The 27,584-nt window shown below is 48.5% G+C and overlaps 1 protein-coding gene across 1 annotated transcript; it reads left to right on the plus strand.

Moving 5' to 3' along the window:
* Positions 1 to 685: 685 nt before the first annotated feature.
* Positions 686 to 27,466, plus strand: LOC140479587 (nucleus accumbens-associated protein 1-like). Its single transcript, XM_072573400.1, is given in 7 exon segments — positions 686 to 805; positions 12,459 to 13,286; positions 16,711 to 16,747; positions 16,749 to 16,885; positions 18,101 to 18,206; positions 20,469 to 20,566; positions 22,424 to 27,466. Coding segments are annotated over 6 exon segments (1,527 nt in total). The 5' UTR covers positions 686 to 805; positions 12,459 to 12,481; the 3' UTR covers positions 22,768 to 27,466.
* The last annotated feature ends 118 nt before the right edge of the window (positions 27,467 to 27,584 follow it).

Consider the following 27,584-nt stretch of genomic DNA (forward strand, 5'->3'; position numbering starts at 1 on the left):
CTCGAAACAGTGTTGCATGAGGTGATTTAAAACACAGGCAGACATTTTGAGGAGAGTGCAGAGAACCAGAGGCACTGGGTACAGCAGTCTGTCATTGTTAACACTTCACCATCACTGAGTTCATCATGGTTATAAAAGTTACCTCTCCTGCAAAAGTTTGAGGGAAATTTTGAGGGAATTTAAAAAAATTGCCAATCCTTTTTGTTTGCCTTGCAAAGGAGCTGATTCAGTCTGAGGGTAATCCTTTTCCTTATTTGATTTTATTCTATATACAGTACTAAGAGTAGCTTGTGCAGCACAGTAGTGGTTAGGAGGGTGGAGAAATGGAGACACCATGGCACCAATGAGGAGAGGAGGAAAGGGAAGTTCAGAGGCTTATTGCATAGCTTCGGGTGAGAGCTGTAAGGAAGATTTGTGCCCCCTTGCAATGGCCGTGCTGCATTGATTGCAGATGTCCCTACCCCCCTATCTGTGCCCCCTCCTTCTCCCTCCTGTGCCATCTTGTTTACCATGGGCACTGGAGAGAAAGGGACCAGAGGCTGCCAACTCCCAGCAGGGAGCAGCCGTTGCGCAGGCGTCAGGCCCCGCGGGGGCCGCTGGGAGCTGTAGTTCGCTGTCCGGGAAAGGCGCTGGGAGGAATGGGCTGGAGGACTACATGTCCCGGCGCCCCCCGCGACAGGCCCCGCCTTCTTCTCCTCCTCCCTCTGGAAGGATCGGCTGTGATGAGGGAGTGAGGGCAGGAGGAGGATCGGAGTGGATTTTAACCAGGGATTGGGGAAGGGCAATCTCCACAAGGCAGGGCAGGGTAAGTAAACGTGAACACACCCGCTGCAGGGTGGGGAAGGTATGCAGGTGTCAGTACCACTTCCTCTCCCTTCTCTATTCTAACTCTCTCATTCCCATTCCCTCTCCTCCCCCCCCAACCCCATTCCCTCTCCTCCCCCCCAACCCCATTCCCTCTCCTCCCCCCCAACCCCATTCCCTCTCCTCCCCCCCAACCCCATTCCCTCTCCTCCCCCCCCAACCCCATTCCCTCTCCTCCCCCCCCCAACCCCATTCCCTCTCCTCCCCCCCCAACCCCATTCCCTCTCCTCCCCCCCCAACCCCATTCCCTCTCCTCCCCCCCCCAACCCCATTCCCTCTCCTCCCCCCCCAACCCCATTCCCTCTCCTCCCCCCCCAACCCCATTCCCTCTTTCCCCATTCCCCCCAACCCCATTCCCCAACCCCATTCCCACGTTCTCCCCAACCCCATTCCCTCGTTCTCTCCCATTCCCTCGTTCTCTCCCATTCCCTCGTTCTCTCCCATTCCCACTTTCCAATCCCAGACTCACTGTTTCCCATTCCCAGCCCTGCTTCCCTCCCATTCCTGCTCCCCATTCCCACACCCTGTCTCCATTCCCAGTCCTGTTCCCTCTCCCAATTCTCAGCCTGCCTTCTTTCTCCCACCCCCCAATCTGATTTCCGCTCTGGCTCCCATTCTGGTTCCTCCTTCCGCTCCCTCTGCCATTCCCACACCCTTTCCAATTCCCATCCCCACTCTCTTTCCCATTTTCACTCTCTCTCCCCAATCCCGTTCCCACTCCCTCTCCCGTTCCCACTCCCTCTCCCGTTCTCCCTCCCTCTCCCCAATCCCAGCTTTCCCTGTCCCATTCTCTCTCTATCCATTCTCACTCCCTCTCTCCCATTACCAGCCCTGTTGCCTCTTCCCCATTTCCAGCCCCACTCCCTCTTGGTCCCCAATTCCATGCCCCCTGTCTATCCCCATCTCCATCCTTATTCCCTCTGGCTCCCCATTTCCAGCGCCAGTCCCTCTCCTACTACCATTCTGAGCCCCTCTCCCTCTCCCATTCCTGCTCCATCCTCCTTCAGGAATTGCAATGTCATATTTACTGGAACATTTAATCTATCAGCATCTGTGTGTGATACATTGTATTCCCTGCACTCCCTGAAAATGGGGCCTGGAGACAGCAAGGGAGGACAATATCACAGTTGAAAGATCTAAATTTACGACTTGTCAGACACAGCTCTGCTTCCTCTCCAAAATTAATCCCCTCCCAAACTGTTTCCATCACCTGCTTAGTGACCAGTCTTGTTCCACTCTACTTCTGTATCCCATCCCTTTTAACTGCATCGGTTCATGAAGGCAGCTCACCCCCACCTTCCCAAGGAACATGCAATAAATGCTGGCCTAGCCAGCAATTTCCATGCCCCACGGATACATTTTTGATAAAGTGTTTTAATAAGTTCAATTTAGTTTAACCCCCCGTGAGCAAATTAATCTATTAGATTTAGCATACTTCCTGCTGTTGTTTGGTCAGTTGGGAAACTGAATGTTGGTTCAGTGGTAAGTTTGCAGCAAAGTCATGGCTTTTACATTTGTTTTGTGGATGCGTTCTTTATTGGACATTCCTAATTGCTGTTGCAAAGGTGGTTGTGAGCTGCAATCCTTTGGGTAGAGGGGGACACATAATACTGTGAGGCAAGGATTTCCAGGCTTTTGACCCAGTGACATTGGTGGAACATTGATATATTTACAACTTAGGATGGTGAGTGGCTTGGAGGGGAACTAGCAGGTGATGGTGCTGACATGGATCTGGTGCCCTTGCCCTTCTAGATGGAAGTAGTCCTGAGTTTGGAAGCTCCTATCGAATTTGGTGAATTTGTGCATTGTTGGTGCTACTGAGCATTGGTGGTGATGGGAGTGGATGTTTGTGGATGTAGCACAATACTTTGTCCTGGATGGTGTCAAACTTCTTGTGTGGTTGGAGCTGCACCCATCCTGGCAAGTGGGGAGTATTCCATCACACACCTGACTTGGTCAGAAATCACATAACACCAGGTAACAATCCAACAGGTTTAGTTCAAATCACAAGCTTTCGGAGCATAGCCTCTTCGTCAGATGAGGTGCGAGGGAAGCAAACACAGAATTTATGGGCAGAGAGATCAAAACATCATACAAATGGTGTGAGTGGAGTATCGAATGCTCAGTCTCTGTAGGTGACCAAGGGTGCTCTTTGCACGTTTTGAGAAGATTTGTAGCTCAGGTTGAGGTCCTGGATGTAGGTTTGCTCACCATACTAGGTAACATCTTCCGTGAGCCTCCAGACGAAGCATTGCTGATGATTCCTGCTTTCTATTTATATGTTTGGGTTTCTTTGGGTTGGTGATGTCATTTCCCATGGTGAGGTCATTTCATATGGTGATGTCATTTCCTGTTCTTATTCTCAGGGGGTGGTAAATCGGGTCCAAGTCAATGTGTTTGTTGATAGAGTTCCAGTTGGAATGCCATGCTTCTAGGAATTCTGGTGCGTGTCTCTGTTTGGCTTGTCCTAGGATAGATGTGTTGTCCCAGTCGAAGTGGTGTCCTTCCTCATCTGTATGTAAGGATATTAGTGAGAAGGGGTCATGTCATTTTGTGGCATGTTCATGGATCCTATTGGCTAGTTTTCTGCCTGTTTGTCCAATATAGTGTTTGTTGTAGACCTTGCACGGTATTTTTAAATGCCATGAGTTTTGCTTGTTGTCTGTATAGGGTCTTTCAAGTTCATTAGCTGCTGTTTTAGTGTGGTGGTGGGTTTGTGGGCTACCATGATGCCAAGGGGTCTGAGTAGTCTGGAGTCATTTCCGAGATGTAAGGGAGAGTGGCTAGGGTTTCTGGATGTGTTTTGTTGACTTGTTTGGGTTTGTTGCTGAGAAATCTGTGGATTGTGTTCATTGGGTACCCGTTCATTTTGAATGCTCTACGTAGTTCCAAGGGTGTTAGATTTGATTTGGAGATGCCGGTGTTGGACTGGGGTGTACAAAGTTTAAAAAAAAATCACACAACCACAGGTTATAGTCCAACAGGTTGTGCTGATGAAGCCTGATGAAGGAGCAGCGCTCCGAAAGCTAGTGGTTCCAAATGAACCTGTTGGACTCTAACCTGTGGTTGTGTGATCTTTTTAACTTTTAAGGGTGTTAGAGATGGTGTGAGTGAAGGGTCAATAGCTGAATAACGACTGAAAGGATGACGTATAATCAGATTAAATGAGGCAGCGAGATAATAAGGTGGTGCTGGAGACAAACCAAATAACTGGAATAACATGGAACAAAAACAGAAGCCCAGCAGCATCTGCAAAGAAAAACCAGAGGAAGGGTCACTGGACCTGAAATGTTAACGCTGACTTTTCTTCACCGATGCTGGCTGAGCCGCCACCCCCCCCCCCACCTCCACCCTTGCACCTGATTTACAGCATCTGCAGTTCTTTTGGTTTTTATTTGACTGGACTAACATGATAGGTGTAGGAGTCGTGTGCCCAGAGTCCAACTAAAGTGGTAAGTAATCCAAAACTGTACAGAGAGATCATAATTTATGAAGGTGATGGTATCAAAACCAGGACAGTAAGGAAGATTTAACAGAACAGTGTGGTGGGGTCACACGCAGTGCAACATGAACCCATGGTTGAGGGCGTCTTCATGGGTATGGAACTTGCCTGTCAGTTTCTGCTCGGCGATTGCTGTGTATCTCGAATGGTGCCTTCCTTACTACTCTGGTTAGATCTGTGGCATGTGATTCTTATAACTATCATTGTGTTATTTCAGTCAAATAAAACCTGAAATAACTGCAGATGTTGTAAATCAGGAGCAAGGGCAGGGGGTTACTGGGGTTGGGAGGGGTTCAGTGGGTCTGACAGCATTTGTGATGAAAGATTGGAGTTAACATTTTGGGTCCAGTGACTTCCTGCTGTGACCGTATTATACTAACTGTATCTGTAAAATTGTAGCTCCATTCATTCCTTATCAGCACAATATTTTGTCATAACTGTATTTGTTATTAAAATGAGTAGGTCATGTATAGACTTTCCCATGATTTTGTTACAAAAAGACTGCATTTTGAATCAGTTTTCAAAGTTATTACCTTTGGCAATTAATGTGTACAGGCAATGTCTCCCCTTGTATACAAGTAAAATAAAAGATTGGTTTCGGACAATTCATGGACTTTTCTCAGCCTTGTTTCAGGTCACTAAAAACGTTGACAACCCTTCCTCTGGTTTATCTTTGCAAATGCTGCTGGACCTGCTGGGCTTCTGTTTTTGTTCCATGTTATTCCAGTTATTTGGTTTGTCTCCAGCACCACCTTACTTTTAAAAATGATCTCTCTGCCTCATTTAATCGGATTATACGTCATCCCTTCGTCGTTATTCAGCTATTGACACTTTACTCACACTCAAGGTTAAAGTGGTGCTGGAAAAGCACAGTGGGTCAGGCAGCATCCGAGGAGCAGGAAAATCAACGTTTCGGGCATTCCTGATGAAGAGCTTTTGCCTGAAATGTCGATTTTTCCTGCTCCTCGGATGCTGCCTGACCTGCTGAGCTTTTCCAGCACCACTCTATTCTTGACTGTGATGTCCAGCATCTGCAGTCCTCACTTTCGCCTTCTTTGCTCACACAGTCTGACACCCTTGGTCACCTGCAGAGACTTATTACTCGACTGACTATCCCACTCCACTCACGCCATTTGTAGGTTGTAAATTCCGTGTTCTCACTTCACCTGACAAAGGGGCTATACTCTGAAATCTTGCAATTTCAAACAAACCTGTCTAACTATAACTTGGTGTTATGTGATTTCTGACTTTGTCCACCTCAGTCCAATACTGGCACTTCCATGTCACTCCTGACTTGTGCCTTGTAGATCGTGGACAGGCTTTGGGGAGTCAGGCGATGAGTTACTCACCACAGAATTCCTAGCTTATGACTTTCTTTTGAATCCACAGTGTTTTTGTGGCTAATCCAGGTCACTGTCTGGTCAGTGGTAACACCCAGGGTGTTGATGATGAGCGATTCATTGTTGGTAATGGTATTGAAGGTCAAAGTAGGTGATGGTTAGGTTATCACTTGTCGGAGATCGTCATTTCCTGGCACGTGTGTGACGCAAATGTCTGTTGCCACTTGTCAGGCTAAACCTGGATGTTGTCCAGAGGTTGCTGTGTTGAACAGAGTAGTTCAGAACCTGAGGAAACTTGAACAAATATCCTCACTTCTAAGGATGCAGGTTAGGCCACTTCAGACTGAGGCGCAGAGAAATCTCTGCCACAGAAAAGGGTTGAGGCGGACGCTTTGAATGGTTTTGAGGAGGAGTTTGATACCGTTCTTAGGGCTAAAGAAATCAAAGGGTAAATGAAAGGTTAAACAGGTTAGTGAGATTTGAGAAGAATTCCTAGAAACATGGCATTCTAACCAGAATTCTATCAACAAACGCATTAACTTGGACCCCATTTACCACCACCCCCCGGGAAAAAGAGCAGGAAATGACATCACCACAGGAAATGATGTCACCAACCCAAAGAGACCCAAACACACAAATAGAAAGCAGGAACCATCAACAGTGCTTTGTCTGAAAATGAACCTTGCAGCTCAGCAAGCAAACCTACATCCAGGATGAACAGGGTACGGATTGAACGATTAGCCATCGTCATGTTGAATGGCATAACAGGCTCGAAGGGCTGAATGGCCTACTCCTGCTAATTAGCTTCTATGTTTCTGTGCCTTGTGACCTTATGATGAAGGGGAGGTCGTTGAAGGTCATCCCTGAGGAACTCCTGCAGCGATGTCCTGGAGCTGAGATGATGACTGATCTCCAACAACCACAACCATTTTCCTAAGTGCCAGGTTTGACTCCAACTAGAGAAGAATTTGCCCCGGTACCCATCGATTCCAGTTTTGTTAGGGCCCATTGATGCCACACTCTTGTCGAATGATGTCAAAGACCGTCAATCTCAACTCACTTCTGGAATTCAGCTCTTTTGCTCATGTTTGAACCAAGGCTGTAATGCGGTCAGGAGCTGAGTGACCCTGGTGGAGCCCAAACTGGGCGTCTCTGAGGAGGTGCTGCTTGATAGCTCTTCCATCACTTTACTGATGATCGCCAAAGACTGATGGGGCAGGAATTGGCTGGGTTGGATTTGTGTGTAGAGGACATATCTGGGCACTTTTCCACATTGCTGGGTAGCTGCCGGTGTTATAACTGCCCTGGAACTGCTTGGCTAGGGAAGCAGCAATGTGTGGAGCGTGACTCTTCAGTCCTATTGCCGGGGTGGAATGGACTTTGAGAGAGTGGTGGATGCGTGTCCAGTTACAATACCTTTAAGACATTTTGGATAAGTGTATGAACAAGAACTGTGCGGAGGGATATGGGCCGAGCGTGAGCAGGTTTAGTCTAGTTTGGAATTATGGTCAGCATGGACTGATTGGACCAAATGGTCTGTTCGCTTTCTGTATGACTGTCTGACTCTTTGCCTGTGAGTAGGACCAGTGAAAGTGGCATGATGTGGGAAGGGACATGCTGTTGGAGTCACTAAGGCAGTTACCCATCATTAATTTTTTTTTTTGTCAATCTTTTATTTAACTTCTGGGTTACTGTGATTAAAGTCAGGATTGGCATCTTTATCAATGTGACAAATTATGGAGGACAAATACAGTTCTATCTCAAGCGATCCCAGGGCAGGTACAGCACAGGGTTAGATACAGAGTGAAGTTCCATTTACTCTCTTAAACTGAAGTAAAGCTCTCTGTACTGTTATACACAGATAATAAAGCTTTCTATACTCCTTTAAACTGAAAGAAAGTAGAAAGTAAAGTCCCTTGACACCATCTCCATCAGAAACAGCACGAGGTTAAATACAGCGCAGAGCTCTGTCCACTCTTTGAAGTAAAAGTAAAGTTTCCTCGACTCTGTCCCCAGGACTGAGACTGAACAGTGGTTGAAAGATGTTCCCTCTACTCTTAAGCTGGAAGTAAAACTTCCTCAACTCTGCCTCCATCACACATTCCAAAGACAGGTATCTCATGGGGTTAGATTCAGACTAAAGCTCCTTCTACTTTTTTATAACAAAAGTAAAGCCTCCTACACTTTTTGTAAGCAGGCAGTAAAGCTTCATCTTTATTTATTCTCTGACGCACAGAACAGCATCTCTTGGGGGGCCTATGAACTACTCCCAGCCATATTTTGACCATTATTATCTCTTTCTTCCACCCATATGGATTTTTTTTATCATCCAAACCAGGATCATTTCTGACCATTGTGCTTATTTCTCTATCAAAGTTATTTCTCCACCCCTCCCTTCCTGCCTGTGTTTCTCAAATAGTCACATACCTCTGAAGAATTACTTCTGAATTTTGGTCTCCTTGTAAATATTTCTCTGTAATAGATTGAAGGTCGTACCCATTTCCCTCTGTTTTATGTTGTTAACTCAGCTTTTTTGTCTGAATGATATGTAGATTTAAGCAAAGGGCCATTCGTTTTACCTTGTTAGCATTTTATTCCCTCTTGGAACATAATTGCTGCTGTTTCTTATGCTTTTAAACTGTACTCCTTCCTGTCCTACTCAGTCAGAAGTCTCACGACACCAGGTTATAGTCCAACAGGTTTATTTAAAATCGCAAGCTTTCAAAATGCTGCTGATGAAGGAACAGCACTCCAAAAGCTTACGATTTCATACAAACCTGTTGGACTATAACCCGGTGTCATGTGACTTCTGACTTTGCTTCACCCCAGTCCAACATCAGCATCTCCACATCATGTCCCAGTCTGGGTACCTTTTATCTAAGTAGCTGATCTGCAATGCCATCATATCGTTTTGTTTTGTAAGCCTTTCCTGTGGCCTCCTTCCCTTTTTTATTTAATTTAAACCTCTTCCTCCAGTCCTAGTTATTCACTTCACCAGGGCACTGGCCACAGATGGTTCAAATGAAGCCCAACAGATTGGAACAGCTCCTTCCTACCCCAATACTGCCACAATTTTCCCCATTCCTCCCATGCCCTGTACTAACATGACTGACTGCTGTTCATGACAAAAGAAATTTGCAACAGGTTTGATCAATGTCGGGAAACTAACTTTTATCGTGAGCAAATTTATTCTTAAACAAGTGGCAAAGAATGGATTACTGAATTACAACTGAGTGATTTAGATCATACCCTTTAAAACCCCAAGCATGCACATGGTGTGCTATAACCTGGTGTTGTGTGACTTCTAACAGAGTAGAACAGGAAGGAGCAGAATGCAAAAGCATTGCTTTCACAAATAAAATGGGCAAAAAATATGGATGGAACAATATACTCAGGAAAACTGATTCTGTAGATGAACATCTGGAGACAAGGATGTGATTTTCTGTGGTTCGTATGAGTGGTGGCAATGATGACACAATATTGTCGGCAGGGTGATGGTTTGATCAATTCTTACTTAGATTTTGTATTGTTTTACTTTTCACTCTTGGAGAAAGGCCTTTTGTTTGCAGGCTACTGAATGTCTCCAAGTCCACTGCACTTACAGGTCTGTGACTAAACTGGAGCTGGGCCAGCTGGAAAGCTGTCATTATGCAGTTTGTTTCTTAGCTCCTAATATTACTCTGCCTCAAAGTATCCAGCTCATTACGGCAAACAAATATCAGTCTCATATAGCTGAAGTGTACACCACACAGTCCTGTTTGATCTTCAGGGCCTGTCTCCTGGTACTTTTTAGTCCTTGGGTTGCAAATAGGTTCAGTCTGGAGTCTGTTTGCATGCAGATTTGTACACGAGTTGGAACACCCTGTAAGACAGTGTGAAGAAATGTTTGTGTGTCAGATCTTTAAGATTAAATCTCTATATTGGTTTTGCATCATAAGGCAGGTGTTTGTAAGTCAGAGATTCCCTGTATCAGTGTCCAACTTCTAGGTGATAGTCCAAAAGGAAAGAATAATAAAATATATAGTCCCTTACACCTGGGAAAGGGGTGGTTTAGTGATGCAGGATCCTGGGAAACAGTCAGGTTGGTAGGACTGCCTCCCAGGAAAGCGGGAAATGTTTTTGGGATATGAAAAGTGAAATAGTGAGTGTTTAGTACCCAGAATTCCATGGTAAATGCAAACACATCCATGACACTGTTTGAGAATGAAGAGCTATTTGCCCCAGTTTCCTCAGTCTGACTCATCGAGTTAACTGACTCTTCATCAACCTGCCCTTCGCAGAGGTCAGCTGTGTCCAAACAGATCGAGCCTCTTCCAATAGCGATGGTGCGTTTGGAAGCAGTTGGTTGGATGGGGAGATGTTTAGGAATCTCTGTCAAGTGATAAATAGAGTCATAGAGAAGTACAGCACGGAAACAGACCCTTCGGTCCAACCCAATCTAGTCCCACTTGCCAGCACACGGCCCACATCCCTCCAAACCCTTCTTATTCATATACCCATCCAAATGCCTTTTTAAATGTTGCAATTGTACCAGCCTCCACCACTTCCCCAGGCAGCTCATTTCATACACGTACCACCCTCTGTGTGAAAAAGTTGCCCCTTAGGTCTCTTTTATATCTTTCCCCTCTCACCCTAAACCTATGCCCTCTAGTTCACAGAAAACAGCCCCAGCCTGTTCAGCCTCTCCCTGTAGCTCAAATCCTCCAACCCTGGCAACATCCTTGTAAATCTTTTCTGAACCCTTTCAAGTTTCACAGCATCTTTCTGATAGGAAGGAGACCAGAATTGCATGCAGTATTCCAACAGTGGCCTAACCAATGTCCTGTACAGCCACAACATGACCTCCCAACTCCTGTACTCAATACTCTGACCAATAAAGGAAAGCATAACAAACGCCTTCTTCACTATCCTGCCTACCTGCGACCCCACTTTCAAGGAGCTATGAACCTGCACTCCAAGGTCTCTTTGTTCAGCAACACTCCCTAGGACCTTACCATTAAGTGTATAAGTCCTGCCAAGATTTGCTTTCCCAAAATGCAGCACCTCTCATTTATCTGAATTCAACTCCATCTGCCACTTCGCAGCCCATTGGCTCAAAATGTTGAGAGAGACTTGAGACTGATGTTTTCCCACAGAGTGGCCAGGGCAGTGGTCCCAGCAGTATTCCCAGGAGCCTTTCAAGGAGCTCTGTGTTTGTAAAAGGAACGTTGGGAAGTTTCCAGGGAACGAGGGAGGCAGCCTGGGCTATCAGTGTGTGAAAAACAGTATGAGATCTCTTCCCTAGTTTGACAAGGCAATTGTTTTCCAGTCTCATTCCTTTCAGTGAAGACTAGTTGCATTGGTTACGCAGTCGGTACAATCCTGTGACACTTCTGTCTGGTACAGGCAGAGTGAGAGCTGCAGGGTGACTTATCCTGCTGAGTGTCATTGGAAATAGGAGTAATCCGAGACCTGGAATGGTGGTGTGACAGGCAGAGATTTCATCTAATAAGGTGATTTACAGTGAAGTGGAACTGAGAATCTCTCATGTTATCCGGGTCTTTCAGTAAACCTTCCTCATCTCCCTTCTGTTTTTACACCTCATGATGAATCAGTACGTCGGTGAGGGTTTATAAGACTGGCTGTCGTTGCAGAATTAAGACTGTTGTAGAACTTAAAGCAGGTTCAGCAGTTAGAATCAGAATGAGGGAGGTTGTGTTGGAAATCTGAAAGAGTTCTGCAGCCAGTCCGGCTCCCTTCAGTTCCACTCACAGGCCTGTGGAATGTGGCACAATCTATGGGCACTCTTCAGAAGGCAGCCAGGGTGGGAGACTCTGCTCCTTGTCCCCCTCCAGTGGCAGAGAGGAGCTGCTGCAGCAGCGTTGCCATTCCCACCAGTGAGACTCAGACCAGCTCCAGCACATCAGTGACCACACGCGGCTCCTTGGTGACCACTCGGATACTGCAGCTTCAGGAGGTCACAGTTTCACGGGATGTCCCCTTCCCCACTCACCACCACGTGCCCTCCCGCCACCTCTCCACAAGACCCTCCCTGACAGCACCTTCTGTTCCCACAGCTCCACGCACACACCCCCCCCCCTCCATACCGCACATTCTCCTCACCGTGACCCCACATCATCTCCCCCACCACAAGTCCTGCCTCCTGCTGTGGAAAGTGCCATGTTGCTGTGTACGTTTGGAATACGGCGTTGAGTTCTGGTCTCCCTGCTACAGGCAAAAAGTTGTGAAACTTGAAAGGGTCCAGAAAAGGTTGACAAGGATGTTGCCGGGTTTGGAGGGTTTGAGCTGCAGGGAGAGGCTGAACAGACCGGGGCTGTTTTCCCTGGAGTGTCGGAGGCTGAGGGGTGACCTTATAGAAGTTTATAAAATCAAGAGGGGCATGGATAGGATAAATATACAAAGTCTTTTCCCCAGGTTAGGAGAGTCCTAAACTCGAGGGCACAGGTTTAAGGTGAGAGGGGCAAGATTTAAAAGGGACCTGAGAGGCAACATTTTACACAGAGGGTGGTATGTTTATGGAATGAGCTGCCAGAGGAAGGGGTAGAGGCTGGTACAATTACAACATTTAAGAGGCATTTAGATGGGTATATGAATAGGAGGGGTTTGGAGGGATATGGGCCGGGTGCTGGCAAATGGGACTAGATTGGGTTGGGATATCTGGTCAGCAGGGACAAGTTGGACCGAAGGGTCTGTTTCCGTGCTGTACGTCTCTTGGGGCTAACGTGTGTTATTTTTCCTATTTTGTTTTGCAGGTTGTGGTGACAAAGCCTGGGCAATGGCTCAGACCCTGCAGCTGGAGATTCCCAACTTTGGGAACACGGTGCTGGAGTGCCTGAACGAGCAGAGGCTGCAGGGCCTGTACTGCGACACCTCCATCGTGGTGAAGGGCCAGACATTCAAGGCTCACCGCGCCGTGCTGGCGGCTAACAGCTCCTACTTCCGCGACCTGTTCACCGGGAGCACCCGGGCCGCCTTCGAGCTCCCCGCGGCTGTGCAGCCGCAGAGCTTCCAGAACATTCTCAACTTCTGCTACACAGGAAGGCTGTGCATGAAGGCGGGCGAGCAATTCATGCTGATGTACACGGCCGGCTTCCTGCAGATCCAGCGCATCGTGGAGCGTGGCACCGAGCTGCTGTCCAAGGTCAGCTCGCCCAGGTGTGACTCGCAGGGTCTGAGCGTCGAGGAGCCCGCCTGGGAACCCCCCAGCCCCGCTGCAGCCGCCCCTCACCCCCTCCCCCTGCCCCTCGCCTCCCGTGTTAAGGTGGAGCAGAGCGAGGGGGCAGGGACGGGCGTGCCCCGAGGCCGCCGGGCTGGTGAGGGGCCCTCCGGGAGCAGCGCCAAGTCGGCCCGCCTCTCCCACGAGGGTCCGGCCTACCCTGCCGCGCTGCCCCGCGACCTCTCCAGCCCCGGAGCCAGCAGTGTCCACCCCAGCGACAGCCCCTTCTCCTGCCAGAACGACGAGGAGGACGACGAGGTGGAGGAGGAGGCGGCGGGAGAGGAGGAGGGGCTGGAGGACATGACGGAGGAGCAGTACGTCCAGATGTGCAGCATGTACAACATCATGAGCGTCCCCCATGTCGGTAAGCAGGCTACGTGCCAAATGCCCACGCATACACGCACCCACCCTCCGCCAACTGCTGGGGGTCAACGGTCACTACCCCACTCTGTCACTCTTTCTACTCCTCACCTCAACTGTCAGAACATGGGGTTAGGAGGAGGCCATTCAGTCCACTGAGCTTGCCCTGTCATCCGAGATCACAGCTGAACATCTGTCTGCGTATTCCCACACCGTCTTCATATTCCTTGATGCCATTCGTTTCCAGAATCCTGGTGAATTGAATTTCCATAGCTCTCCGGAGTTAAGGTTTTCCAAGATCCGCCCATCCTTGGGTGAAGACATTCCTCCTCATTTCTGTCTAAATTGCACCCCAACTCTTCTCTCCCCCATCCCAACTTTATTTTGAGGTGGTCTCATAGGGGTTTCATAATATCTGCGTCCATACTATCACACCTATAAGGGTTTTGTACATTTCAGTGCACCTCATTCTTCAAAGCTGTAGGTAATACAGATACACCTCCCCCACCCCCTCGACATAAGATAGTCTGTTGTTCTGAAGGTTAGTCTGGTGAACTTCCATTGCACTGTCTCTTTGTTACCAGTGTTACAACACTGGGTAAACTCTCCTGCTTCATTTAAAACCAGCAACACAGAAAAGATTTATCCCGTGCAGTAATCTGTAACAATTTGAGTGGCCAAGAACTATGTAAAGTAAAAATTAGCAATTTTTATTTCTTAAAGTATAACAGACAATAATTAACTAATCCCTATTTACAATTTCTTTCTCTAACCTATCTTTTACTTTCCCTTCTATAATACTAGTCTGATCAAACTTCCTAGTAAGATTTACAAAAGAACATTTCTTATCTCATAGAAATATCTCAGAACCAAGTAGCTGTAGGTTCTTGTCTTGGGATCTTCCAGTGTCGTCTTTTCTCCTTGTTAGGAATTCGTGTCACAAGTTACTGATCAAAAAGGTATTTTAGAGGTTTTTTTTTCAAGCAGTCTGGTACATGCTGGATCGTGGCAGTTCTCCTCTCAACTGTTCAATTTTCTCCGGTCTTGTACCCTGGAGTATCGGATTGTGTCATTGGCTTTTAAGATTGTCAATATACTCAAATCAAACTTGATTGGAAATTGGTAGTTTTCGGGGTATAATTTAAACTGATTGGCTGAATTCAAATTTGTCTTTGTCTCCAGGCAACAAACAAATTGAGTTGTTTGACCCAGTATTCCATTGTTGCCTTATTGAGAACACTTGGTGCGGTAGTCCTGCTGCTTTTAACTCTCTTAAAGGTACACCCACATCTTCAGAACACAAGTATGTCCTTCCTTTATGAAAAGAGACCTAAACTGCTCCAAGTGAGCTCTCACCAAGGGTCTATACAAATGCAGCAAGACATCTTTCCTCCTCTACTTACTTTCCCTTGAGATTAAGACCAACATACCACTTATCCTCCTAACTGTTAGCTGTATGTTTGTCTTAGTCTTCATGAACACTTTTGCACACTACTTTGCAACCTCTCACCACTTCAGAAATATTCTGTGTTTCTCTTTTTATTTCTTACAATTTGATACTTGCGATCTGTACTTCTGAGATGGATTAATAAAACTGGTATTGGTAGCCACCTTTGCTGACGATGCAAAGGAAGGTGGGCAGGTGAATTGTGAAAAAGGCCTGCAAGGTCTGCAAAAAGCTGTCTCTAGGCTCGGGCTCAGGAATGACCAAATGTCAAACCGTCACAGCAAGTCGGACCAAAGGAGAAACGGGAAAATGATTGGGCAAGGCATTGACATGGAGAAGAGCAAGTCAGAGCCATAGGTTCCCAGCTATTTTAAAAAAGGTACAAGGTTTGAAAAGAATGCTTTTGTTAGTTGAGAATAGGTGTCTGTGAATGAACATGCGTCAATTCTAATGAGTAAAGGGGCTGCGTTATGAGTTTGACTGACTGTCTTAACTTGGTTTTAGATATAGCTTGGGACTGTTCAGCAATTGTCCACCATTCCCCACCGCCTCCCTTTGCCCCTTGCATCATACATTGTTGTGATGGTGTGGAATTTGGCATTCTTGCAAAGTTTTGACAATACGTACTTCTTCAGATATACCAAAGGCTCTGCTCCTGAAACAGACCGGGTATGTGAGTGCGTAAAGATTTGGCAGATGGAATGTAATGGGGAAAATCATTTGTTTGCTTTGGCAGAAAAAATAGGAAAGTGGAACGTTATTTGAAAGGAGAAAGCCTGCAGAGTACTCTGGTGGAGATAGATCTATCTGGGTGTCAGCGTTCCCTCTAAACAGGGAGCCCTGATACATAGACTCAGCAACAGTCAGTGTGCAGATACAAGAAAGTAGGAAGGCAAATAAAATATGGGGTTCTTTTGCACAAAGGATTGGATTATGGAACTGGGAAGCATTGCTACAATGGCACAGGACGTCGGTGAGTCTGCACCAATGTGGAAGTGTGGAGAATTTTGTTGGCTATCCTTAAGGAGGGATAGACTTGGATTGGGGCAGTGCAGAGAAGGTTTAGTCGGATAATCCTCGGTAAGAAGGAGCTGTCTTTTGATGCGAAGCTAAACCGGTTAGGCTCGTGTTCATTGAGGATGTGAGTAAACGCAAGGTGATCTCATTAAACATAAAATTCTGAGGAGATCTGACTGGGTAGATGATGAAGGGATGCCTCTCCATGTCAGGAGATCTGGAGGAAAGGGTCACATTGTCAAAATGGAGTGTCTCTGATTTCAGATGTCAGTGAGGAGGAATTACCACTGTAAGGGTCATTCCAAAGAGTAATGCTCCCTACCTATGAGCCATGCAGGCTGGGTTGTCACATTTATTCCAAGTTTCTGAAACACCTTTTAACATGTGAGTGAAGGGCTGTGAGGGGGTAGGGAGAAACTGTTGTATTAATTGGCAGAGAAGGCTTGAGTGGGTGTTAGACCAAATCCTGTTCTCAATTCTTATTTCATGCTATTGTGTAATAAAAAAAAGAGACCCGTCTGCACCACCAAAAATAATTTCTACCAAACACCAGGCTCACTCAGTGTTATATAGTCACTGGGCCGGCGCCGGGGGAGCGCCGCACTGACATTGAGGTTGATAAGGACTTTGGGAGAAAGAAGAGGATTGTTGAGCACTCTAACCAGATCAATCTAGCTTGTGTGTTTGGTGGGAAGCAGATGAGGGATAGAGGAACTGTCAGCTCATGAAGAGGGGTTGAGAACCAACTCCTGCTTGGACCGTGCTAACTTTGAATTTCATTCTGTAGCGGGACCCTTTGCTATCACTCCGATGCTGGGATCTTTGTTGAGCCAGAGATTGTCGTGACAGATCAGCCTGGTGTGTGAACGGTGCGGTTTCCAACTCTGGTCTTACCGCTGGGCGTGGCCGGGAAGGTGAACCGTGAGCGGTCCGTTGTTTTACGTTCTCTCTCTCTCTCTTCCAGCCCAACCGGAGCGGGTGGAGGCACTGCCTGATCACGTGGACGGCCCGGTCGAGGATGAGAATTCGCCATGACCTGGCGGTGCTGCCGGCTGACCTGATCAACCAGATCGGTCATCGCTGCCACCCCAAGCTGTACGTGGAGGGAGACCCGACTGAGAAGCTTGAGCTGGTGACAGGTGAGCAACAAGCCATTGACCTGTCACTGGTCCAGACTGGGTCAAACCACACTGACCCAGGCTGGACCCGGTTAATCCACACTCACTCAGGGTGAACTGCGTCCATCCACGCTAACCCGTGATCCATGAATTTGGATTGTGTGGATTCCCTGCTGGGAAGGGGAGGGGTTTGTTTGTGTGGATCAGGGAGTAAATACCGCAGTGAGATGGAGGAGTAATGGCTGCAAGAAACGGAGGGGGGTGAGCTGCCTGCTGTTCTCCCCTGATGTTCTTCAGTGGCTCCATGGAGTTGGGATCGGTGGGGGTAGGAAGGCAAGGGGGAGAAGGGGGAATGGGGATCGGTGGGGGTGGCTACGGGGATCAGTTTGGTGGGGGGGGGGGAAGGGGGATCGGTTTTGGGGGGGGAGGGGGATGGGTTTGGTGGGGGGAAGGGGGGGCGGGTTTGGTGGGGGGAAGGGGGGGGGCGGGTTTGGTGGGGGGAAGGGGGGGGCGGGTTTGGTGGGGGGAAGGGGGGGGCGGGTTTGGTGGGGGGAAGGGGGGGGCGGGTTTGGTGGGGGGAAGGGGGGGGGCGGGTTTGGTGGGGGGAAGGGGGGGGCGGGTTTGGTGGGGGGTAGGGGGGGGCGGGTTTGGTGGGGGGAAGGGGGGGGCGAAGGGAGAGGGGTGGGGTGGCAAAGGCGAAGGGCGGGGTGGCGAGGGGGGCGGGATTGCGAGGTGGGGGGCGAAGGGGGGGTGGTGGGAGAGGAGGGTGGGGTGAAGGGTGAAGGAGGGGGCGGGGGCGCGGCGGGAGAGATGGGAGAGGGGCGGGGGAGCGACGAGAGGGGGGCGGGGGGTGGCGGCGGGAGGGGGGCGTGGAGTTGCGGTTGGAGAGACGGGAGGGGGGCGAGGGGTGGCAGCGGGAGAGTCGGGGGGGGCGGGGTGGGGGGCGACGGGAGAGATGGGAGGGGGGGCGACGGGTGAGACGGGAGGGGGGTGGGGTGTGGCGGTGGGAGAGAAGGGAGGGGGGCGTGGGGGGTGGCAGGAGAGTCGGGAGGGGGCGCGGGGGCGACGAGAGGGGGGCGACGGGAGGGGGGTGAGGCTGAAGGTGAAGGGTGGGCATGTGGCCAGCAGGGGGACTGGAGAGCTGGTGGACTGTGGTGTAGGGCTCTGGGGGATGGAAGTGATTCCTAACATGGCGTGCTGATGGATAGCTGTTCCTTGCTGCTGTATCACCTACAGGTACGAGTGTTTACATCACACGAGCTCAGCTGATGAACTGTCACATCTGTGCGGGCACAAGGCATAAGGTTTTACTCCGGAGGCTGCTGGCTGCCTTTTTCGATCGGTGAGTAGTGAGTTAGTGATGTTCCACCCGAGTACTCTGTGAGCTTTCATTAGAAACAGGTTCCCTCATGCAGCAGGGCTGACAGTTTTGTCTTAATTGGGGTGGTTTCATCAGATGACTGTCTGTACCCACAGCCCCATCCTACCATTGGGCCCATCCTTATGTTCCTATATTTCACACCGCGGAGGTTTTGTAACTGTGTTTCGGGTCTCATGGAATTCAGCTCTTGTGTCCATGTTTGAACCTGGACTGTAATGAGGTCAGGAGCAGGGTGGCCCTGGTAGAACCCAAACTGGGTACTGCTGAGCAGGTGCAGCTTGACTCCTTACATCACTTTACTGGTGACTGAGAGTAAGACTGATGTGGTTGGGTTGGATTTGTCCTGCTTTTTATGTACAGGACAAATTTGGGCAATTTATAACCTTGTCGGGTAGATGCCAGTGTTGTCACTGGACTGGAACAGCTTGGCTAGTGGGGTTCGGGAGCACAAGTCTTCAGTTCCATTGTTGGAATGTTGACAGGGCCCATATCCTTTACAGTACCAGGTGCCTCCAACTATTTCTTGATATCACACTGAGTGAATCAAATTGCCTGAAGACTGGTATCTGTGACGCTGGGGACCACTGGAGGAGGCCGAGATGGATCCTCCACTCGGCACGTGTGGCTTAAGTGCCTTAGTGACATTCACTAACTCATTGTGAATGCTTCAGCCTTATCTTTGGCACTGATATGTCAGGCTGGTCCATCATTGGGGATGGGGATATTTGCAGAGCCACCACCCCCAGTGAGTTGTTTAATTGTCCACCACCCACTCATGACAGGACAGGGCAGGACTGCAGAGTTCAAATCTGATCTCTTGGTTGGGGGAAATCACTCAACACTGTCTACCCTTTGCTGTTTGTGCTGTTTGAAAAGCAGGTAGTGCTGTTGGTAGCTTTTGAAACCTTCAGATGGCCTTTCTCCACTGTCGCTCAAATTATTTCTGACAGGGTCTATTTATTTTTGATAGAGGGAAATTTTAATTTTTTTTAGATTAGATTAGATTACTTATAGTGTGGAAACAGGCCCTTCGGCCCAGCAAGTCCACACCGACCCGCCGAAGCGCAACCCACCCAGACCCATTCCCCATTTACCCCTTCACCTACCACTATGGGCAATTTAGCATGGCCAATTCACCTAACCTGCACATTTTTGGATTGTGGGAGGAAACTGGAGCACCCGGAGGAAACCCACGCAGACACGGGGAGAATGTGCAAACTCCACACAGAGTCTCCTGAGGCTGGAATTGAACCCTGGTCTCTGGCGCTGTGAGGCAGCAGTGCTAACCACTGTGCCACCATGCCGCCCACTTTAAATATTTTCATGGTGCTGTGTGTGTTTAAAAAGCTAGTGCGGTTGGACCTCAATTATACCAAATCCAATTCATCAGTGTAGTCAAATGTTTTCATTTGAAACGTTTCCTTGTATTGGTTTCCAAGCAGCCATGTGCTGGCTCAGTGTGTTATATCAGAGGCAGCAGTTTAAATGCAAAGGCAAATGCACAAACTTTGCTTATTTGATGGTTTACAATTAAATTTTCATCATGCCCTTTATTAAATTCACAAATTTTGCAAGACTATCCCCAACTCAACACTGCAAATTTTAGCTACTGCATAAACTATATAAAACACATCTGTTCACCTGGGTAGACATCTCATTTTTAGATATGCCTGATACTTCACCCCTGGCAGACCCTCCTGCACTGTCCATTGACCCTGGGTTGATCCCCTGGTTTGATGGTAATAATTGAGTGGAGGTGTACTGGACTATGCAGGTTGCAGGTTGAAAACATTTTCTTGAACTCATTCTTGCGAAGCGGGCCATTCATTGCCTCTGTAACTGAGTGGCTTGCTCAGCTAACAATCAGTCATATGTAGGCCTCGGGTCTCATTAGGTCAGACTTGGCAAGGACAGCAAGTTTCCTTCCATATAAAGCCCAGATGGATTTTCACGATAATGACTGAGGCTGACTTTCTGTTGTAGCTTTATTTCATCAATTCAATTGAGTTCCTCCTCTGCCAGTGTGGGATTTGATCTCCTGTCCCAGGTTAGTAATCTAGGCATTAATATTGCCACTGTGCTCTCCTTCCTGAATTATTACAGGCACCAGCTCCAGGGCAACCTGAGAATGGTGAACAGAAACTATCACGTGGTTTGGTAGAAGTGTCTCTGTAGATTTTCCTAAGTGCAATTAATTTCTCGTGTGTTTCCCCCCCCCCGCAGGAACACTCTGGCGAACAGCTGTGGCACCGGAATCCGTTCCTCCCTGTGTGATCCCAGTCGGAAACCTCTCGATAGCAGGATACTCAATGCCATTAAAGGTAAACATGGAGGGGCTGTGCGATAGAGAACTGTTCGTGGTACAATAGGTAGCGAGAGGGGAATCGGCACTGAGCTGTCAGGTAGAGAGTTGGGGGAGGTGTAGTGAAGGGCCAGAGAGTTTTATGGCACATGTGGGTCCAAGGCACTCAAAGGCAAACTGCTTCCCAAGCTCCCTGGTAATTCAGAAAGGAAGGTGCAAGGCCTGAACATATTCCTTTTGTTTGCAGAGAATGGCTCCCTCTATAGGAATGTCCGTCCCTTGCAGCAGAGGTAAATGAGCTGGGGTTTAGTTAATTCCTCATTCCAGAGACGTGACTACTTAATCCAGGCACTCCGTGCTGTGCTGAGGGAGTGCTGTGGCTCTGCCTTCCACATGAGATTTTAGGCTGGAATTTAGAAGCTTAAGGGGTGATCTGATCAAAGTTTTAAATATATTTGACATGAGAAGACATAGGAAATGAAGATAAACAATTTCCATTAGTTGAGGATTGTAGAACTCGGGGCATAGTCTGTGAATTAGGGCCAGAACTTGTTGGTCCCCACCCCCCCCACCCCCCACCCCCCACCAACCTTCCGTCCACACCTGGCACTGTTCCCTGCGGCTGCAGGGGATACAGCACCTTGCACCCACACCTCCCCTCTTACCTCCGTCCAGTGTCCCCAAGAATCATTCCAAGTCCGGCAGAGATTCACCTGCATTTCCTCTAACCTGATTTATTGCATCTGTTGCTCCTGATGTGGTCTCCTCTACGCCAGAGAGACTGAGTGCAAACTCTGACACTAGTTTGGGGAACATCTGTGGTGCACATGCTCCAGTCAACCCTGCCTCCTCATCGCCAGCATTTCAACTCCCCCCTCCCACCCCTCTCTCAACGACATGTCCATCCTGAGCCACCTCCACTGCTGGAATAAGAACACCTCATCTTTGGCCTCGGGAACTCACCACCCCATGGCCTCAGCATAGAATTCAGCAGCTTCCAAATATCCCCACCCACCATCACCACCACTGCCCCTCCCCTTCCTGTTCCAAGTCCAGCCCTCCCTTCTCCGCCTGCCACATTGACCATCCTAACGTGTCCACCTTCCTTCCCATCTGTCCACTCCACCCTTCCCACTGACCAATCTCAATCACCACCTATCACCATCCCACTTACCATTCCCCCTCCAGCCTCACCCCCCTCCCTCTATTTATTTCTCAGCCCCCTTGCCCCTTTGATGAAGGGTCTGGCCCGAAACGTCGACTCTCCTGCTCCTCGGATGCTGCTTGACCTGCTGTGCTTTTCCCAGCTCCACGTTTTATCGACCGTGACTCTCCAGCATCTGCAGGCCTCACTATCTCCGAGATGCTCAGGAGCGCACATCTACACGCAAAGGGTGGGAGATGTTTGGAACTGTCCTCCCCAAGCAGCAGTGGGTGCTGGATCAATCCTTAATTTTAAATCTGAGAGAGATAAATATTTGTGAAGCAAAGGTATAAAGGGATGTGGGTTAGAGGTAGGTAAGTGGTATTCGGCCGCAGGTCTTACTGAATGGTGTCTCAGGCTGAGGGGCTGAATGGCCTACTCTTGTTCCTATGTTCCTTTATTCCTAGAGATTGCACTGAGACCTGCGTGCCCACTCGTGGGCATGACAGGTCCCATGGCACTATTTGGAGAAGAAGGAAGCTTGTTCTCTTTGCCATTTCTGATGAGCATTTGCCCCTTGACCAAAGTTGTGACTGTGGGATCGTGCTGTGCGCCTTTGGGCTGCTGCATTTCAGTTGAAAGTGGAATATCAAATTAAGGGTAAAAATGCTTTGGGGCACTGGGATCTTGGGAGCGTGCAGGTAAACACCAGTCTATCTCTCTCTCTTTCAGTCTATTGTCAGAACTTTGCCCCGAACTTCAAGGAGAGTGAGATGAATGCCATTGCCGCTGACATGTGCACCAATGCCCGGAGGGTAGTCCGCAAGCACTGGATCCCCAAGCTCAAGCTGATGCTCGCTGAGGGCGACGGCGTCTACCGCTCTGTCATCACCGACGCAGCGTCCGGCAACTTGCCAGACGGTGTGTCTGGGAACCAGGAGGTGGAGCTGCAAGGAACCGGGCAAAGGCACGAGGCCAGTGGGATGAGAGCCACTGGCACTGCCCACAGATATGAGACAGGCTTCCCGGAGGGTCTGGAAGACACCGGGAACGGTATTGTGGAGGCTCCGAACTAATGGAGCCCTGTCAGACATTCCCAGAGTGGGAGCCATGCTCCACAGGGGAGACAGACTGCCGTGCGCATGGCCTGATGAACTGGGGATTGTTGGTGTGAGCTGGATAGCCACTGTGTACTGGGCAAGGAGGAGGGCATCGCAGAAGCTCACCCAGACAATGAACCCTCTCGCTGCTGGGCACTGCATTTGGTTCAATTGCAACTGGGGTGATGTGACCATGAGTGTAAATCAAGAAACAAAAAATGGAAGACTTGCATTTATATAGCAGCTTTCCCCTCAGGGCATCCTAAAGTGCATCACTGTCAAAGCAGTACGTACTCTTGAAGTGTGGCCACTGCAGGGAATGTGGCAGCTAATTTTCACAGAGCAAGATCCCACAAACTGTACTGTGTGACGATGATGGTTTGATCTGTTTTGGTGTGTGTTCATTGAGGGACAAGTGTTAGCCTCAACACTGCAGAGAGCTCCCCTGCCCTTCAGGTACTGCTCACCTGAGAGGGCACCCTGATGTTTAATCTGAAAGCTGCCCCTCTGACAATGCAGCACTCCCTCCACGCAGTTCAAGCGTGTCCCAGTCTAAATGGTGGGACTTGACCTCCCTAGTTTCTCTCTCACACAGGGTGTGGCTGGCACATTAATAGACCCAATAGTGCCTCAAAGGGCAGGGAGACATCTCGCTGCTGAACTCTGTTCAAGAATTTAGGTCCAGAGAGCGAGCGCAGATGGAGATATTGTTTAAAAAATATTTATTCCTTGTGGTGTGGGTGGTTTTCTTTTGCATTTGTTGTAACTGTCCCTGAACTGAGCGATTTGCTTGATCATTTGAATTTAGAGTCTGCCACATTCGCTATGAATCTGGAGTCACGTGTAGGCCCGACTGGGTAAGGATGGCAGATTTCCTTCCCTAAAGGACCAGAAGTTGTCCTGATGGGTTTGTGAACAATTGATGCTCGTTGCCATGGTCACCGTTACGGAGAAGGGCTTCCAATTCCCCGTTGATTCGTGGCATCGAAGTTTCACCAGTTGGTTGGATTTGAACCCACTTTCCCCAGAGCATTGGCCTCTGGATGCCCTGTCCGAGTGACTGTGCCAACAACTGCTCAAGTGGAGTGTTGACTGAGCAAAGTTTTCGTGAGGTAGTCCGTCAGTTCCTTGCTCAAACACACTCGGCCCCATTACTTTGTGCTAGCTCCACACTCTGTGGGACCCAAAGCCCACTCTTCACAGTAAGTTCGCCATCGAACTCTCCGAGAGCAATTGCAATAGTCAGCCACTGAACAATGTTGTGAGTGAATCGCCTGCAAGCCCTCTGCTCCTCTCCAGCATACCGTGCTGGTTTAGCAGACGTGTATATATCATTACCAAACCAGGCCATTCAGCCCAACAGTATTTACGACCCACCTTAACCTCCCCCCTCATTGTTAGCATGAAGGCCCCACCTTCTCATATTCACTCCTCACCTGAGGCATGGTCACCCTCAAGTTAAACCACCACCACCACTCGTCTCTCTGTGTCTCTCTCTCTCTCTCTCGTAGTCCCCCACATGGGATCAATGCGGATTTCACCAGTTTCCTCATTTCACCTCCCCCCAACTTATCCCAGATCCAACCTTGCAGCTCGGCACTGACCTCTTCAACTGTCCTACCTGTCCATCTCCCTTCCCACCTATTCACGCCACCCTCCACTCTGACCTATCACCATCACCTTCACACCCCCTCCCCCATCTACCTATCACATTTCCAGCTCCCTTCCCCCTAGCCTCATTTCTCTCCCCCCTCCGCCCCTTTTGCCCACAAGCCTCATTCCTGGTCAGTTTATGCTTGAAACATTGATTCTCCTCCTGCTCCTGGGATGCTGCCTGACTGGCTGTGCTTTTCCAGCACCATACTCTTCAACTCTGATCTTCGGTAACAGCTGTGCCCACTTTCTCTTCCCTGGGACTATGGCAACTTTACCTGTGGAGAGGTTGCAACTGTGTTTCTGATTGAGAAATCATGAAAGAGTTAAGTGTAGTATTGAGACTACACTGCTAATGTACCACTAAGCCAAGGCCATATCTGGTTCTTAAATTGACTAATAACAGTGCAGTGGTATTGTTTGGAAACCAGCAGGATTTCCAGTTGGAGGAGTAGAGGTGTCCACCAATCAGAGTGAAAGGGTAATTGAGGATATTGTTGTTTGTGGCATCTTGCTGGCACAGAGCGGCTCCCATTTTCACCTGCAAAATGGCGATCAGCCAATGAAACGATCTTTGTTTTACTTGACAGATGTATAAATGCAAGTCTCTGACCTAACCGTTGGGAATGCCTTCTGAAATGAGCTTACCATGATCCTCTGTACTACAAACAGGTCCCATGTTGGCCCAGTTTCCCACCACCAGTTTGGCTCTGACCACCTTCCTGGCTCTCTCCCATCCCTTCCTGTCTGAAATACTAACAATGAAATATGTTGCTTCCAAAGCATCTGTAATCTGACCTGGCACAGTGGGTACGCCAGGTGAAGTGGGGACAGGGGAATATTTGGTAGCAGAATTAGGAAGAAAATATTCTTGGCATTTACTTGACAGAATGTATTGACATCAGTCACTGAAGGCAGTTGGCCTCATGATTTCTGTGCTCCTGAGGTGCACCCCCCCCCCCCCCCCCCCCCCACCCCCTTGTCATTCTGGAGCTTGTTTAGACATGGAATTGTTGACAATGAGGCAAGAAACTTAGGGGTGTCACAAATTGGAGTGGCTCCCACTCCGTTTCCTTGAGTGGGCAGTAATGTCCTTGACAATTAGGAATGTCAATTGTACTTTGAACCCTGACTTCTGCAAGAACGTGAATGGTTTTAGGCTTTGGTGTTTGCAAGACTCTTCACTTCCTCTTTGACAGTGGAAGGGTTGGCTGTGGGATGTGCATCAGTGAGCGGCCCCATTCATGTACAGCAAGTCACTCCGATGGACCCTTTCAATTTCAGACCACTTTACACAGCAAGGCGCTAGCCCTGCTCTGCAATGAAATTGTTAGTGTGACGTTGTAGCTCCTATTAATGCATATGTCATTTTAAACCAGCTCTGTGCTCCTTGTTTCCATTGGACTTCGTGAAGTCTCCGTGCAGAGAAAATCTCATATCAAGGGAGGCAGCTACCGTCAAGTCATGACATGTGGGAGCTTCCAGGATCTCAATCTTGCTTGAACCCCCAATGTCACCATTATTAGGGTCTTTCAGCTGCTCTGTATGTTGTCCAGGTACAGTGACTTGGGATGAGGGAATGTTCAGCCTGACTTCCTGCTCTTTATGACTCATTCTGTCTGAACCGGGGACAGTGGGCCAGAGCTTGGTTAACCATTCCTTTCAGGATGTCCTCAGTTGCTGTGACTGTGTGCTTGCCAGATGCAGAGGACACGTTAGCATCAACCACATTCATGTGGTACTGGAGTCACATATGGACTAGGAGTGAAGGGAGTCTTTTTATATTGAGCTTAGGTGAGCCCTCAGCTGGAGCAACATGTCCAGTTTTAGTCTCCTTACCTCCGTGGGAGCAATTGAAGTTGATTGGGGTAGATCCTGACTTGAGAGAGCTCTTCAAAGATGCAATCCTGTATAATGAGCCTATGTTTTCCAGCGTTGAGAAGATTGACAGCAGATCTGATAGAAATGTCCAGAATGAGGTAGATTGGAGAGTTCACTTTCACCGGCCAGGTCAGAAACAGGGATCAGAGTTTCTAAGTGAGAACAGCCAGGTAGGATTAGTTTAGGAACGTGGTCAGCGTGGACTGGTTAGCACCAAAGGGTTTTGATGCTGCGTGGCCTCATTAATTATCGATGAAGTGGAATCTCCTCATGAGGAAACTTTGGAAAGCTATACCCCAAAGAGGGCTGTGAAAGCACAGTTATTGTGTGCATTTGAAGGCAGAGATCAAAAGATGTTTGCACTCGGAAGGAGTCTGAGAGTTGGGGTGGAAACGTGAATGTGAAGCTAAGGATTAGCCATGACCTTACTGGAAGGCAGAGCAGACTGGAGTATACTCATTCTGCCCCTTTTATTGAGTGTGAGCTGATTCAGTGAGGAGAGCAGATTTTCTCCCCAGTCCAACCCTCCCCAGGGAGCCATTAAGTTTGAGAGTTTTTTTTCCCACTGGTTTACCTATTTATCTTCAAATATTTAAAAATTTCAAACTGCATTGGTTTCTAACAGGCCTCTGGTTAACAATTCAGTAAAAATAGCTCCCATTACCACGTGTGAACACTACACAATTAATTGGACACCAGTTTAAGCAGCTATATTGCTGACTAATAAAACAATTAAATGCTCACTACACTGATGTTACCTACAGTGTGGTTCCCTGTAGACAGATGTGAGTCTCTCTGCAGTGGTGTCTTTGTAATTTTGCAGCCAATTTGCATGCAGCCATTTCCTACAACATTGTAATAATTATTACAGATTCATTGATTGCGGGATGGATGTTGGCCTTATTCTTTAAGATATTTGACCTGAAAGAGCTGTTGTGAGCTCGGTTTAACATCTCAGCTAAAAGGTTGTGCGGCACCCTTTCAGTACTGCACTGCACTCTCAGCCTGGATGATGTGCTTATGTCTCCATTATGATTCTGAGGTGAGAGTGCTCCCCACTGCATCAGAGCTGAGGGCCATAACTCTGCACCCAAGATTGGCATTTAGAAGTTGAAGTGCTAATAAATCATTCTGAGAACCACCTGCAGGCTGGACTATGGTCACATGTTTGCATTATGAAAATGGAGCACTACTTGACGTGGTCATCTGGCATCATTCAGTTAAATGCTGTGGTCAGTTTTGTATGCTAAATGCACTTG

Source organism: Chiloscyllium punctatum, chromosome 7, assembly GCF_047496795.1.
Source record: "Chiloscyllium punctatum isolate Juve2018m chromosome 7, sChiPun1.3, whole genome shotgun sequence".
NCBI classification, from domain to species: Eukaryota; Metazoa; Chordata; class Chondrichthyes; order Orectolobiformes; family Hemiscylliidae; genus Chiloscyllium; species Chiloscyllium punctatum.